The 15,365-nt window shown below is 45.6% G+C and overlaps 1 protein-coding gene across 3 annotated transcripts in view; it reads left to right on the plus strand.

The window, feature by feature from the left end:
• ASAP1 (ArfGAP with SH3 domain, ankyrin repeat and PH domain 1) overlaps positions 1-15,365 on the plus strand; it is a 142,718-nt gene that overhangs the window by 25,858 nt on the left and 101,495 nt on the right. For 2 of the 3 annotated variants that reach the window (XM_081874069.1, XM_081874065.1), the window contains exon 2: positions 856-942. In XM_081874069.1, the coding sequence (XP_081730195.1) occupies positions 884-942 (59 nt within the window). In that variant the 5' untranslated portion in view covers positions 856-883. Of the gene's footprint in view, positions 1-735; positions 753-855; positions 943-15,365 lie in introns of those variants that run through there. The other variant, XM_081874066.1, reaches the window with a different exon arrangement.

Here is a 15,365-nt window from a genome sequence, read left to right on the forward strand (position 1 = left end):
AGCCAAGTTACAGGGAAGTAGGCAGAGGGCCTTCTCAGTAGTGGCACCCGCCCTGTGGAACGCCCTCCTACCAGATGTCAAAGAGAAGAACAACTACCAGACTTTTAGAAGACATCTGAAGGGAGCCCTCTTTAGGGAAGCTTTTAATGTTTAACAGACTACTGTATTTTAATACTTTGTTGGAAGCCGCCCAGAGTGGAAACCCAGCCAGATGGGTATAAAAAATAAATTATTATTATTATTATTACGTGGGGCTCGAACCCATGACTTTGAGATTGAAAGGCGCACGCACTACCAACCAAGCTATCCCTCAGGGGTCAAAGGTGCTTTGACAGTGGAAGCATCGAAACACAACATTTCATCATAAGCGCCAAGGTAGAAAGAGGATAGATATGGATTGTGGCCAATGTCCTGGGTACCCTGTTTACCAAATCAGTGATGGGAGCACACGGGATGCAGACTAAACAGGAGTGTGTACGCAGCTTCAGTCTGTAGTAATTCCCCAACCCGCTCGCATCTGGGCATCATTTCTCTTCATACATTCTTAAGTGTGAAGCGGTCATAATTTAAGCGATTGCTACTATGTTGAGAAGAAAATTGCTGTGTCAACTACAATAGAACAAGTCTAATTGTTTGCTTCAGAGTAACTTTTATGTCAAACTGCTTGGCAGCGATTTCTGTTGCAGTTGCATTCCTGACGCTTTCGGTCCTGTTCCTGCTTGTTCATTTATAAAAGGGGAGATTTGACAAGGGTACGTTGTATGTGTGCTTGTTTGTTTGTTCTTCTTTATATCATCTGTTTCCTTTTAATTACTTTGCCCCTCTTATTTTATCCCTCCCCCCTTATTTGTGTAGGTAACGTTCTTGTGGTGACAGATGAGACATGAGATCTTCAGCCTCCCGGCTTTCCAGCTTTTCCTCTAGGGATTCATTATGGAACCGGTAAGAAAACAAGGGGACGGGAAAAGCCAAGCTGATTCCTTTCTCTTCCTTTTTTTAATATCCTGATAGACTTGCAAAAGTGCTTTGCAGTCCTAACAAGTCTCCCTAAATCCCTGCAAATTTGTTAATTATTGTGCCCATTTTACAGACAGCAAGCTGAGGCATAATGACTGGCTTGCAATCACAACCCCACCCCCACCCCATGATGTGTTTTGCAGTCCAGTATGAATGAGCTAAGGAGATAAATAACTATACAACCTGTAGAAGACATCTGAAAACAGCCCTGTATAGGGGAGTGTGTTTTTTTAATATTTAATGTCTTATTGTGTTTTTATATATGTTGGAAACCACCTAGAGTGGCTGGGGCAACTCAGTCAGATGAGTGGGGTATAAATATTCAAATCATTACCATCATCATAATCACCATCATAATCGAATAAGACATCCCTATTTTCATCAGATAAATGTTGGAGGGCACGAGTTTAATTCGCTGCTGTAAGAATGCCCCATTCATTAAATCTTTGCAAATTGTACACATTCCTTATCAGAACACAGTCAATGTGAAACATTCTTAAGAATGTCACAAGACGGAGGTTTGTCAAGCCTGTTCTCTCCTCCCCTTCCAACCTTGGAGAATGCAGAACGGCCCACCATAGCCTTAATACGCTTTTGTGTTCGTTCTCTGAATGGCGTGTGCCCACCCCGAGTCCTAATTTAGAATCTGTTGTGTACTTTGTGAAAGTCACTTGAGCGACAACCCGCTTAACGTGGGCGTCGCAAACTGACACCCCCTAAAAACAAACAAAAAAGAACTGTAAGGTTGCGATGGGACTTTCTCTGGATTCAAGTGTGAAGTTAGGATGTTTGAGGTTAGGGGGCCTTTAAAAGCCAAAACCACTGCCAAAATGTAAAATCAGCACCTTCTGCCCCTAGCATCAAACCCACAAATCTTTGACCTGTTGTCATATGGAACGGTAAAATGAAACAATGTACCACAGAGTTAAAAGGGATGCGGGTGGTGCTGTGAGTTAAACCACAGAGCCTAGGACTTGTTGATCAGAAGGTCGGCAGTTCGAATCCCCACGACGGGGTGAGCTCCCATTGCTCAGTCCCTGCTCCTGCCAACCTAGCAGTTCAAAAGCACGTCAAGTGCAAGTAGATAAATAGGTACCGCTCCGGCGGGAAGGTAAGCGGCATTTCTGTGCACTGCTCTGGTTTGCCAGAAGCGGCTTAGTCATGCTGGCCACATGACCCAGAAGCTGTACGCCGGCTCCCTCGGCCAATAAAGAGAGATGAGCGCCACAACCCCAGAGTCAGCCACGACTGGACCTAATGGTCAGGGGTCCCTTTACCTTACCACAGAGTTAGCATACCCTCCAACTCACTGTTTTGACGGGAGGTTCCTGGAATTACAGAAGCCATCCAAGTACGTTTCCAAGCACAATTCAAAGTGTTGGTGCTGACCTTTAAAGCCCTAAACAGCCTCAGCCCAGTGTACCTGAAGGAGCGTCTCCACCCCCATCATTCAGCCTGGACACTGAGGTCCAGTGCCGAGGGCCTTCTGGCAGTTCCCTCCCTGCGAGAATTCAGGTTACAGGGAACCAGGCAGAGGGCCTTCTCAGTAGTGGCGCTCGTCCTGTGGAACTCCCTCCCATCAGATGTCAAGGAAATAAACAACTACCTGACTTTTAGAAGACATCTGAAGGCAGCCCTGTTTAGGGAAGTTTTTAATGTTTGATCTTTTATCGTCTTTCTAATATTCTGTTGGGAGCTGCCCAGAGTGGCTGGGGAAACCCAGCCAGATGTGCGGGGTATAAATAATAAGTTGTTGTTGTCCTGGTTTCTGATTTGATCCCCAAATGCTCCAGGATGAATCGGCACTTGCAGATGACCCTGGAGCTTGTAATGGTGTCACACTCTCATGTGAGCCAGCAGACTTGGGTGAGAGCGTGGCACTAAAAGACACACTTTTTCGGTGCTGCACTCTTGCGTCCCAATTTTCATCCAGGGAAGGTATGGGTTTAGCTCTCTGCTGGGCTGGGCAGCCAGAGAAAAATGTATCTCTAGCCAAGGGTGAGCAGCCTCGGGCTGAATGCAGCCCTCTAGGCCTCTGGGTCAGATTTTCAGGGATCTCCTAAGGACACACCCCTCGCTAGTACTGCTTTACACACTCCTGGAGTGTTTTGGCCTGGCTAGAAATTCCCCTTGCTTGTCAGGATGGAGGATTAGGGAGAGTCATGTAGGTTGATGTACATACCCTCCAACATTTCTCCAATGAAAATTTTGTTGTTGTTGTTTAGTCGTTTAGTTGTGCCCGACTCTTCGTGACCCCATGGACCACAGCACGCCAGGCTCTCCTGTCTTCTACTGCCTCCCGCAGTTTGGTCAAACTCATGCTGGTAGCTTCAAAAACACTGTCCAGCCATCTCATCCTCTGTCGTCCCCTTCTCCTTGTGCCCTCCATCTTTCCCAACATCAGGGTCTTTTCCAGGGAGTCTTCTCTTCTCATGAGATGGCTAAAGTATTGGAGCCTCAGCTTCAGGATCTGTCCTTCCAGTGAGCACTCAGGGCTGATTTCCTTCAGAATGGAGAGGTTTGATCTTCTTGCAGTCCATGGGACTCTCAAGAGTCTCCTCCAGCTCCATAATTCAAAAGCATCCATTCTTCGGCAATCAGCCTTCTTTATGGTCCAGCTCTCACTTCCATACATCACTACTGGGAAAACCATTCCATTATGGTTATGGTTATACACAGCCCATCTGACTGGGTTGCCCCAGCCACTCTAGGTGGCTTCCAACATATGTATATACAAAACATTAAACATTGGAGGTAGGGTGGCCGTCTGTCATGGATACTTTATCTGAGATTCCTGCATTGCAAGGAGTTGGACTAGATGACCATTGGGTCCCTTCCAAGTCTATGGTTTTATGATTCTATGTTTAAAGAACTTCCTTATGCAGGGCTGCCTTCAGGTGTCTTCTAAAGGTTGTGTAATTACTTATCTCCTTGCCTCAGGGGTTACATAACTCCATACCCCCCCACACACACACATTCTCCAGTGAAAATAGGGCTGTCCTTAGGACATTCTGGGATCAAATCAGAAACTGGGATGGCTTCTGTAAATATGGGACTGTCCCTGGAAAATAGGGGCACCTGGTGGGTCTGGATTTTGAACCAGCTCACTCTGCTGATGGGAGGTGTGGCCTGGCATAGCTAGCCCAAACCACAATTTGCAAACCCAGTTCAAGCTATGAGTTTTATTCTGGTCCGCCAGCTGATGCAAATTCTCTTCTTTGGCAATCACTCGTAGCCGAGTAAGATTGTCCTCCATAAACATGGTTTTAACAATGAGTCCATAAGTGGCTGTGGAGGCCAATTCTGGATCCAAACGTCCTTCCCCAGTTGGAACATTGGTTTCCAGGCAGGAGCTGGTCACGATGTGGATTTGCCAAACATGCCTTCCTCCTAGCACGTTTTTCCCTTGCGTCCTGAGTTCGAGCGTCTTCAAAGCCCATGACACCTTTGGTAAACGTTGTTCTCCTATCAGAGCACTCACAGGCCAGTGTTTCCCAGTTGTCGGTGTTTATACTACATTTTTAAAAGATTTGCCTTGAGAGAGTCTTTAAACCTCTTTTGTTGACTACCAGCATTACGGTTTCCATTTTTAAGTTCGGAATAGAGTAGTTGCTTTGGAAGACGATCATCAGGCACCTGCACAACATGACCAGTCCAAATTATTGTCTATCAGTGCAGACACCGCTCCAAAAGTATCCCTTAACCTTGCTTGGGCGAGATGTCTGAGCTAAGCCATCACATCTGGTCCTCAAGAAGTGATTCTCCTCCCACTGAGGTCCTGAAGCAGCAATCTTTTATATCAAAGCAAACAAACAAGGCCATTAATTGGTGTTTCATTGCTTGGGGTGTATGATCTGGATACTTTCCCAGTTACAGATGGGCGATAAATGAGACTGAAAATATTGAAATATTTGCAATATGGCTTGATGAGCTGTCTTGGTTGTTTTTCCTGCACAATCCTCATATACCAGCTGCTTTTCAGCCTGCCAGTTATTGCAATATCCTTCGTGACTTTGTGTGTGGAACAGTAATACATTACTAGCTCTCTCTCTCTCTCTCTTTTTAATTAAAATGAGTGAGCTGCCCAAGCTCCGGAGAATGTTACTTAAGATATTCATTAACTAATCCCCTGTGTTAACATAGGTACTCTTGATAGTTCCTCCAAAAACATTGGTTCGGATATTCATAGAAGCAGGTGTGGGAGCCTTTTGTCTGAACTACGGCTCCCGTCATTCCTGGCCATTGGCCATACTTGCTAGGGCTGATGGGAGTTGTAGTTCAGCAAACACCTGCAGGGCCAAAGGCTCCCCATACCTGGTAGAAGGAAGGAATCTATAGAATCATAGAGCTGGAAGGGACCCCAAATTTCATCTAACCCAGGAATATGGAACTGTCTCGAACGGGGATTGAACCTGCAACCTTGGCGTTATCAGCCCCACGTTCTAACTAACTGAGTTATCTCCACCATGTTGTATATAGTTGCTTTGTATGTGTGTGTTTTCTTGCATGAGCAGAATAGCAGCACTTGATACAACCCATAATCTGGCAACACTGCCTGCTTGTACTCCCCGCCTTTCCTCTTATCAACAAGGGTTATTTTCTGCATTACAGTCCCACCATGCATCATGAAAGTTGCTATTATTGTTGCTCCCTCTTTTACTGCTTATTATTATTATTATTATTATTATTATTATTATTATTATTATTCCCATTCCACTGCCCAAGGCCCTTGGAGACAAGGAGCCGTGATCAACGGCTGAAAACTCGCCCTACACCGTTCCATCTTTTACTTCCCCAAGCACATTCCCTCTCCCCCGATGTTCCGGCATTTGTTTCCGATTTGCTGTGCTCTCGGTTTCCTTTCCGGATACCGAGGTTCCAAAGCACCAGCCTTACTGCTGATTGTTCTCCCTGCGAGGCTGGCATGCCACAATGCGTTTGTCAGCGGGGCTTGCTCTCGCATGACAACATCAAAACACAAAGGCAAAACTGAATCAGCAGATCAGTCAGCTTTATCACATGCAGCTAGGAGCTTGGATTCCTTCCCCGGATTGCTTGTTGTTGTTGGGTTTCTTCTTGTTTTTTGTCGTCGGTGGAGAGCAGTCCATGGAACAACACTTACGGTCAGAAATTTCTTCCTAATACACACATAAACACACACACAAACATATGTATATACACACACTACATTTACAAGCATATATAAATGTGGTCTATTTCTATATTTACATTACAGTGGTATCTCGGGTTAAGAACTTAATTCGTTCCGGAGGTCCGTTCTTAACCTGAAACTGTTCTTAACCTCAAGCACCACTTTAGCTAATGGGGCTCCTGCTCCCGCTAGAGCACGATTTCTGTTCTCATCCTGAAGCAAAGTTCCTAACCCGAGGTACTATTTCTGGGTTAGCAGAGTCTGTAACCTGAAGCATATGTAACCTGAAGTGTATGTAACCTGAGGTACCACTGTAATAATACTATTACGGTATTTATTATTATTTATACCCCAGCCACTCTGGGCGGCTCCCAACAGAATATTAAAAACACCACAAAACATTAAAAGCTTCCCTAAATAGGGCTGCCTTCAGGTGTCTTCTAAAAGTCAGGTAGTTGTTTATTTCCTTGACATCTGATGAGAGGGCGTTCCACAGGGCGAGCGCCAATACCAAGAAGGCCCTCTGCCTGGTTCCCTGTAACCTCACTTCTCGAAAGTGAGGGAACTGCCAGAAGGCCCTTGGAGCTGGACCTCAATGTCTGGGCTTGGACAATGGGGGGTGGAGACGCTCCTTCAGGTATACTGGGCCGAAGCTGTTTAGGGCTTTAAAGGTCAGCACCAACACTTTGAATTGTGCCCAGAAACGTACTGGAAGCCAATGTAGGTCTTTCAGGACTGGTGTTATATGGTCTCAGCGGCCGCTCCCAGCTACCAGTCTAGCTGCCGTATTCTGTATTAGTTGTAGTTTCTGGGTCACCTTCAAAGGTAGCCCCACGTAGAGCGCATTGCAGTAGTCCAAGCGGGAGATAATCAGAGCATGCACCACTCTGGTGAGACAGTCCGCGGGCAGGTAGAGTCTCAGTCTGGGTACCAGATGGGGCTGGTAGACAGCCGCCCTGGACACAGAATTAACCTGCACCATCATGGACAGCTGTGAGTCCAAAATGACTCCCAGGCTGCACATCCGGTGCTTCAGGTGCACAGTTTCCCCATTCAGGACCAGGGAGTCCCCCACACCCGCCCGCCCCCTGTCCCCCCAAAACAGTACTTCTGTCTTGTCAGGATTCAACCTCAATCTGTTAGATATCTAATGATGGTTCATTCTGCCTTCCTTCCTTCTTGCACCTATGCTCCTTGCATTCTCTGCCCTTCCTCAGCCCTCTGACTCAGAGACTTCTAGCCTCTCATCACCCACAGCAGCTGTTTAGCAAGGAGTCTCCATCCCCACCCTCAAACTGGCATTTCAAAGAGTTAGCATTAGTGAAATGTCATGTATCGTGGGGAAAACAATGGCCTCCTTCTGCAGACCTCCTCCTTTGCGTTCACGTTAAATGGGCCTTTCATTCACGGTCCCGCTTTACGACTCGAACACTCCCAATTTGGCACTTGGCAGTTTCCGAAATAGCATGCCCGTTTCCCTGCATCTGATTGTTAAGTCCCAAACCGCCTCCACTCCCTGTTGCACCACCTCGGCTCACCCCACCACCACCACTTCCCCGTCCCCTGCAGATCAGTGCTTTAAATATCAAATCAGCTGGTGGGTGTATCTAAAATAGGCACACGCCGAGAAAAAGAAAGTTGGGGGTGTTGTTTCTGTGGCTCATGCTGAAGCATGGCTGGAGACTATTTCTTATGAATACATGGCAGGCGCAGAGAGCACTCAGCCAACCTCAGGGGTTGCATCACACTGGGGGTGTCATGCGTTAGTGCAGGGGTGGGTCGCGTGCTGCCCGAGGGCTGTGCATGGGTTAATTTCAAGCAGGTGGGGGGGACAGGGGGGAGAGAAGGAAGGGAGGAGGGTGGAAATGTTTTTGGTGAGAAGAAACCAAAACAGATGGAAGGGTGGAAAGATGTGTGGAGGAAAGCCCTCTGAAAGGGACCAGATCACAGCTCTGGGCAAGAATAATCTGTCCTTTACCCCTGGAATCCCACAGGGTAGAAAAGAAGAGGAGGGGGAAGAGAGAAGAGGCTGGCTGAAAGAACAGGGTGGCAGGAAAAATTAAGTTACGAACTTAATTCATTCTGGAGGTCCGTTTGTAACCCGAAACCGTTCTTAACATGAGGCGCGCTTTCGCTAATGGCACCTCCCGCCACTGCCACACCACCGGTGTGCAACTTCCGCTCACATCCCGGGGCAAAGTTTGCAACCAGGAACATCTACTTCCGGGTTAGCAGAGCTCGTAACCCGAAGCATTCGTAAGGGGGACAGTACATAACACGAGGTTCCACTGTAAAGCTCTACAACTTTGAGCCCCCCCCCCCCAAAAAAAGCTCAACAATTTTTGGGAATATGGCAACCCTACTCTAGGATAGCAGGGTCCCAATTGCATTCAGGAGAAATTGTGTTGCTAGCTCATTGCATCTCGCCTTTCCAAAATACTAGGGCCTCAATAGGATTGGCTGCTCTATCCAGAACCGGTCCTCTCATTAGACAGAGTGAGGAAATTGCCTCAGGCAACAGCTACCAGAGGCCAGCATCCCCACCCATTTCCTCCTGAGCCCCTGACCATTCCCTGCTGCTAGAGATTAGCACAGTGTGTGGCATATAGCCTGCCATATACCCCCTAAACTAGGCTACCTGCTGACCTCAGGTGCAATGGAGGAAGGTATTCCATTGCCCGTGGCAACGTAGGATTCAGCTGCCAGTCCATTTGGCTTCTGAGCACGGAATGGGAAGGAGCCATCTTGCCCTTTGCCTCAGGCAGCAAAATGTATTGGGCTGGCCCTGGCTCTATCAGCTGGAAAATTATGTTGCTGGAATCTGAATTTCAAGCAGCTGTCGATGCTCTGTGTGTACGCTGCCTTGAGAGCAGCTATTTCAAGAGCTGCATTTTTTAACGTTCCATAAACAAAGAAATAAATGGGACTTCCCTGCACGCCGGCTGCTTGTCAAAATAATGGGCATTATTTAGAAGGCAAAGAAGAATCATATGAGGTGAAGGGAAAGGAGCCCTTGACTTGTCAAAAGCCTCCTACATTTTATGCTCCAAAGGAAACGCTTGCAAAGATATCCCTAGAATACCCAAATGTCAAAAGTCTGTGCAAGAAGTCATTTCGCAACGTATTTCTTCAAAGTAAATGAGCACCGATGTCAATATTTGGTTTTGGCTTTAATAGTTAGCATTGGGTTGGCTTCTGCTCAGCAAGTTGCGGGTTTGAAAAAAGCCAACATGCTGTATTAATTTACCATTTTTAAAATTTTTATTTTGGTCATTGCACAAGGCTCAGCTCATTGGACAGGCTGGCACACAGAAAGTGAATGTTGTATTGTTTAAGAAAGAGTAGTCTTCCACATTGAACGGAACTGACAAAGAAGTCTTTAGTCTTTAGTAACTCATAGAATCATAGAATCATAGAGTTGGAAGAGACCACAAGGGCCATTGAGTCCAACCCCCTGCCAAGCAGGAAACACCATCAGAGCACTCCTGACATATGGTTGTCAAGCCTCTGCTTAAAGACCTCCAAAGAAGGAGACTCCACCACACTCCTTGGCAGCAAATTCCACTGTCGAACAGCTCTTACTGTCAGGAAGTTCTTCCTAATGTTTAACTCAGAGACAGTGTGCCTCTCCTCTCGTGTCAGGGTTCAGCCCTGCCAAGACGTGGAACCTGATTAAAGGGGGAACTGAAGAAACACACAAGCTCCACCAATCTCCAAATTGCCAGAGACCCCAAAGAGCAGTTGGATCTGACTGTTGCTGATGCAGTCCGGACTGAGATCCCCATACCAGCTCCCTGCTCAGCTTTCAGACCTACCTCATCTCCCTCTGGACCACAGGAGCAAAGGGTGGCCAGCCAGGCAGGAGTTTCAGGGCTGCCACTGAAGTATCCATGATGTGGAAAGGATATACCAAATAAATATTACCCTTTCTTCACTCACGCTAGTGAGTGATGCAGCAGAGCAAATTCCCCTCAAGATAGCTGGAAGCTAGTTTGCAGATTCTTTTGAATCTCTTATTTAAGATTATTTCCTGGTGGACCCTTTGATTCCTCTTGAAAGAATAAAGACATGAGAAGCTTTCTGAGTAAAGTAACAAAAAGTTTACTCACATTTCAGTTCACAGTAAGATCCCTGAAAGGCAGGCTTTTCTTAGCAGTTACATAATAAACAGTAAAGGTAAAGGGACCCCTGACCATTAGGTCCAGTCATAGACGACTCTGGGGTTGCGGCGCTCATCTCGCTTTATTGGCCGAGGGAGCTGGCGTACAGCTTCCGGGTCATGTGGTCAGCATGACTAAGCCGCTTCTGGTGAACCAGAGTAGCGCATGGAAACGCCGTTTACCTTCCCGCCGGAGTGGTACCTATTTATCTACTTGCACTTTGACGTGCTTTCGAACTGCTAGGTTGGAAGGAGCAGGGACCGAGCAACGGGAGCTCACCCCGTCGCGGGGATTTGAACCGCCAACCTTCTGATCGGCAAGCCCTAGTCTCTGTGGTTTAGCCCACAGCGCCACCCACGCCCCATAGTAAACATAATAAATAGAGTGTGAGTTCATCTCATATGGAGACTGAACTCGTGTGCTGCTGGCTGAGAGCCCGCAGACAGCAAAATTACATTAGATAACAAAATGGCTGCAGAAGACCAGCGTGGCAGCAAGAGAGCAGCAACAATAGAAAGACAAAACTAAACAGGACAAGAGACTGAGAAAATGGCTGCATGACTTGGCTCTTTTGTGGACACAGCCAGAGCCATGCCCATCTCCCAGGTCACATGCAGGGGCAGGATGCTGCAGACCAGTGGAAAAGGAAATTACGCTGGCTGGATGTCCCGCTGGCTGGGCCCACTCTAGGGAAATAAGGAATGTTGCATTTGACTATACCAATGGATTACATACCACACATGAAACTACTCCAGAGAAGGGGGAGAGCATGGAAGCACCTCTCTGGATCAGAGCCTGGCTGAGCGCCGGAAACGAGGGGAACCTCCAACTTTTATAGACGCTCCAAGTCTGAGATGCTTCGTTACTGAAGCAACAACCCTATCTCGGGTTTTCCTGAATGGGTGGGGCATGGACACCACGACTCGCAAAGGCAAATCAACCAAGCCATCCAAATTTGCATGATTATGTGGGCTGAAGAACTGCAGTTCCCTGGGGCTGGATTTTTTAAATCTTTGCTAGAAACCTATTAGTCTTGCAAACGTGGGAAGGGGGGGGGTGTTGCACAGCTCAGGTGACTGGAGGAAGAAGACAAAGATGAAGAGGTATATTGCAGTTCATCTTGTGTGATCCCAAACATGAGGCACCCCGTTTTTCAAGACAGATCTATGCCCAATTCTTCAACAGGGCAAATGTAGCAAAGGGTTGGGGCACAGCACATTCGCATGTCAAGAATTTAGCCATGTCAGATTTAAAAAATCAACTGCTTTTTCTACTTCATTTGCAAAAATAAAATAAAATCATATTTTCAGGGATTAGAGGGGCTATCTATGGGAGGAAGCCACAGCAGGACTTGATATCGTTTCATGCAGAAATTCCCTGAATCTCAGGGTTCATAGAATCATAGAATCATAGAATCATAGAGTTGGAAGAGACAAGGGTCATTGAGTCCAACCCACTGCCAAGCAGGAAAGACCATCAGAGCACTCCTGACATATGGTTGTCAAGCCTCTGCTTAAAGACCTCCAAAGAAGGAGAGTCCACCACACTCCTTGGGTTGTGGGTTCAAGCCTCACATTGGGCATAAGATTCCTGCATTGCAAGGGGTTGGACCAGATGACAATATTATTATTATTATTATTATTATTATTATTATTATTATTATTATTTATACCCCACCCATCTGGACGGCTCCCAACAGAATATTAAAAACACGAGAAAACATCAAACATTAAAAACTTCCCTAAAGAGGGCTGCTTTCAGATGTCGTCTAAAAGTCTGGTAGTTGTTGTTCTCTTTGACATCTGGTGGGAGGGTGTTCCACAGGGCTTTGCTTCTCGCAATGAGGGAACTGCCAGAAGGCCCTCGGCGCTGGATCTCAGTGTCCGGGCAGAACGATGGGGGTGGAGACGCTCCTTCAGATATACTGGCCCAAGGCCGTTTAGGGCTTTAAAGGTCAGCACCAACACTTTGAATTGTGCTCGGAAACGTACTGGGAGCCAATGTAGGTCTTTCAAGATGACCCTAGGGGTTGCTTCCAACTCTACAATTATTCTTTGATCTGCAGTTAAAGGGGACTGGGCAGCAGGTAGTGGGAGAGACCTCTACCTGAGAATGTCCCTCAGTCAGAGTTGACAACGCTGGGTTTAAAAAAAACGAATGGCTTGGTATAAGGCAGACTCCTTTGTTTCCCTGGGAGAGGAATATGGAGAGCAAAGCAATGAGGTCTCCAGTGTATAGCTGATTAATTGATTAATCAATTAAACACAGGAAACTGCATCGCACTGAATTAGACCATTACTCCATCTAGTTTTACATTGTGAACACTTGACTGGCAGGTGCTCCCCAGGGTTTCAGGCAGAGAGAGGACATTTGCAGCCGGACCTGGAGATGCCAGGGTTTGAATCGGAAGCCGCCTGCATTCTCCCACAGAGCTGCAGTTCTTCTTGTAGCTGATGTTCAAGATTCGCTGGATTTTCAAGCAGAATTAAAGCCTATGCATGAGAAATGGGATGGGAGACAAATTTCGTTCACTTTGCCTATTAATCTGAACCTATGTAATTCACATTTTCTCAAACCATAGGTGGAACACAGGGGTATTTTGGTTTTTTGGAAATTCACACTTCTCTGAATTTCACAATGCAGTTCACCAACCATAATAATATGTACAAAAATGCATATATTGGTGGAAATAACATCCAAAAACGCATTATATTAAGGGAAATTGCTTGTAAATTGTGTTTATTGGGACACACACACACACACACACACACACACACACACTTAACGAGAGGTACCACTGTATAGCATTTAAATGCTGATGGATTTTCAAGGCAACTTAGAATCATAGAATCATAGAATCATAGAGTTGGAAGAGACCACAAGGGCCATCGAGTCCAACCCCCTGCCAAGCAGGAAACACCATCAGAGCACTCCTGACATATGGTTGTCAAGCCTCTGCTTAAAGACCTCCAAAGAAGGAGACTCCACCACACTCCTTGGCAGCAAATTCCACTGTCGAACAGCTCTTACTGTCAGGAAGTTCTTCCTAATGTTTATTAAAATAAATAAATCACAAACTGATGCAGAAACATGGCGAACTAAATTTAAGGCTCGTAAAAATGAGATACGGAGAGAAATTGAACCGGACAGATTCATCCATCTCTAGATGGAAGAAAAGTGCAATTACCCAAAACAGGTTTCATCTCGTCATGGCAACAGGGGAACGTCCTGCTGGGCTATTGATTGCTTGACCTGCATGAAATGAAATGGATGGTCCCAGCTGGGTCCAAATGAGCAAGTGAATTACAGTCCCTTCTCATCAGCCTAAGATTGACATTAATGAATATGACCACCTAGTGCTAATTTCTTCTGTCTTCTACTCTCAGAGTGGAGATGTGCAATAGGGTCAAAAGGACATTTCAAGAAGAAATGTCCCCCAAATATATCTCAATATTTCCCACAAGCTGCTTACCTTTTTTACTTCCATTGCATATGACCAACCAAGAGCCCTCTAGGAGTCTGATAAGCACTCATTTTCTGAGTACATCAGGAACAGGAACTCTGGATGTTGTTGGACTACAACTCCCATCAGTGTCATAGCATGGGGGCTACAATCTCCTGGGTAACATGGACGCCATTAGGGAGTTGAATGCAGATGCGTACTTTCCGCCCCGGACCCAGGCGCTAGCAACCCACGCTATGCCACTGAGTGTCCCATCAGCCAGCATAGCCAATGGACAAGAATGGTGGGGAGCTGTAGTCCAGCAACATCTGAATGAACACAGGTTCCCCAACACTTTCTTTTTTTTAATAATATTTTATTAAGTTTTTAACAAGAAGAAAAATTTTAAGACAATAGATAAAAAGACACAAGAAAAATACAAAAACACAAAAATACAAAAATACAAACATTTAACATATAAAGAAAAATAAAAAATAAAAATCCCTCTTTTTAATTTCTCACCATTCATTAACTTATTTTCCTGACTTCCTCACACCTCCCTTTTTTGTATTCCATTTAGAAATTGGTTCAGCAAATTCATATCTTATTTGTTTATCCTTAATTATTTTTCCTTGCATATTATAATTTCAAATTTTCATCTAATACCAATCCATTCTTGCATATTCTTATTTTCCCTTATTACTAGAACCCCTTCATTTCATTTCAATGTCATCAACATTCCAAAATTTTACAGTGTTTCTGTAAATAAATTTTAAATTTCTTCCAATCTTCTTCCACCAACTCTTCTCCCTGGTCTCGGATTCTGCCAGTCATTTCCGCCATTTCCATATAGTCCATTACTTGCATCTGCCATTCTTCCACGGTGGGTAGGTCTTGTGTCTTCCAATGCTTTGCAATAAGTATTCTTGCTGCTGCTGTAGCGTACATAAAAAAAGTTCTATCCTTTGGCACCAATTGGCCGACCCCCAACACTTTCTGGATGATAACCTTGGCTGAATAACAGATGTACGCATGTGCGCTAGCTTTTAGTGAAGGTGCACATTGAAGCCAAGGTCTATTTTGGCCCAAGGAGGGAGGGGTGGCAAAAAAAGTAATTAAAATAAGTAAAACAACAAAAACAAATCTATTAAAATATGTAGAATAAAAACAGCAGATCACTATTAAAGCTCTTTCCTTAAAAACAAACAGTTCCCAAAGTCCTGTTGGAATAAAACAGTCTTCACCCACCAGTGGAAGGACAGCAAGGAGGGAGACAGTCTAGCTTCTTTAGAGAGGGAGTTCTAAATTCTGGGGCAGCCACCAAGAAGGCCCTCTCCTGTGTCCCTACCAAGAGTACCTATAAGGGTGTTGGAACTGAGAGAAGAGCCTTCCTTCAAGATCTCAGATCCCAGGCAGGTTCATATGAGAAAATACAGTCCTTCAGGTAGCCTGGGCCTAGAATTTAATACATCCTCTCTCACACACAAAAGAAACCCTGTTAGTGGATGCAAACGCTTGCAAAATGTGTTTCTATAACTGAACACAGCAGCTTGGCTTCAAAACTCTGCCCCAGACAAAGTGCTTTGAGAGTTAC

This window comes from Podarcis erhardii (genome assembly GCF_964252035.2).
Source record: "Podarcis erhardii genome assembly, chromosome: 8".
NCBI lineage: Eukaryota > Metazoa > Chordata > Lepidosauria > Squamata > Lacertidae > Podarcis > Podarcis erhardii.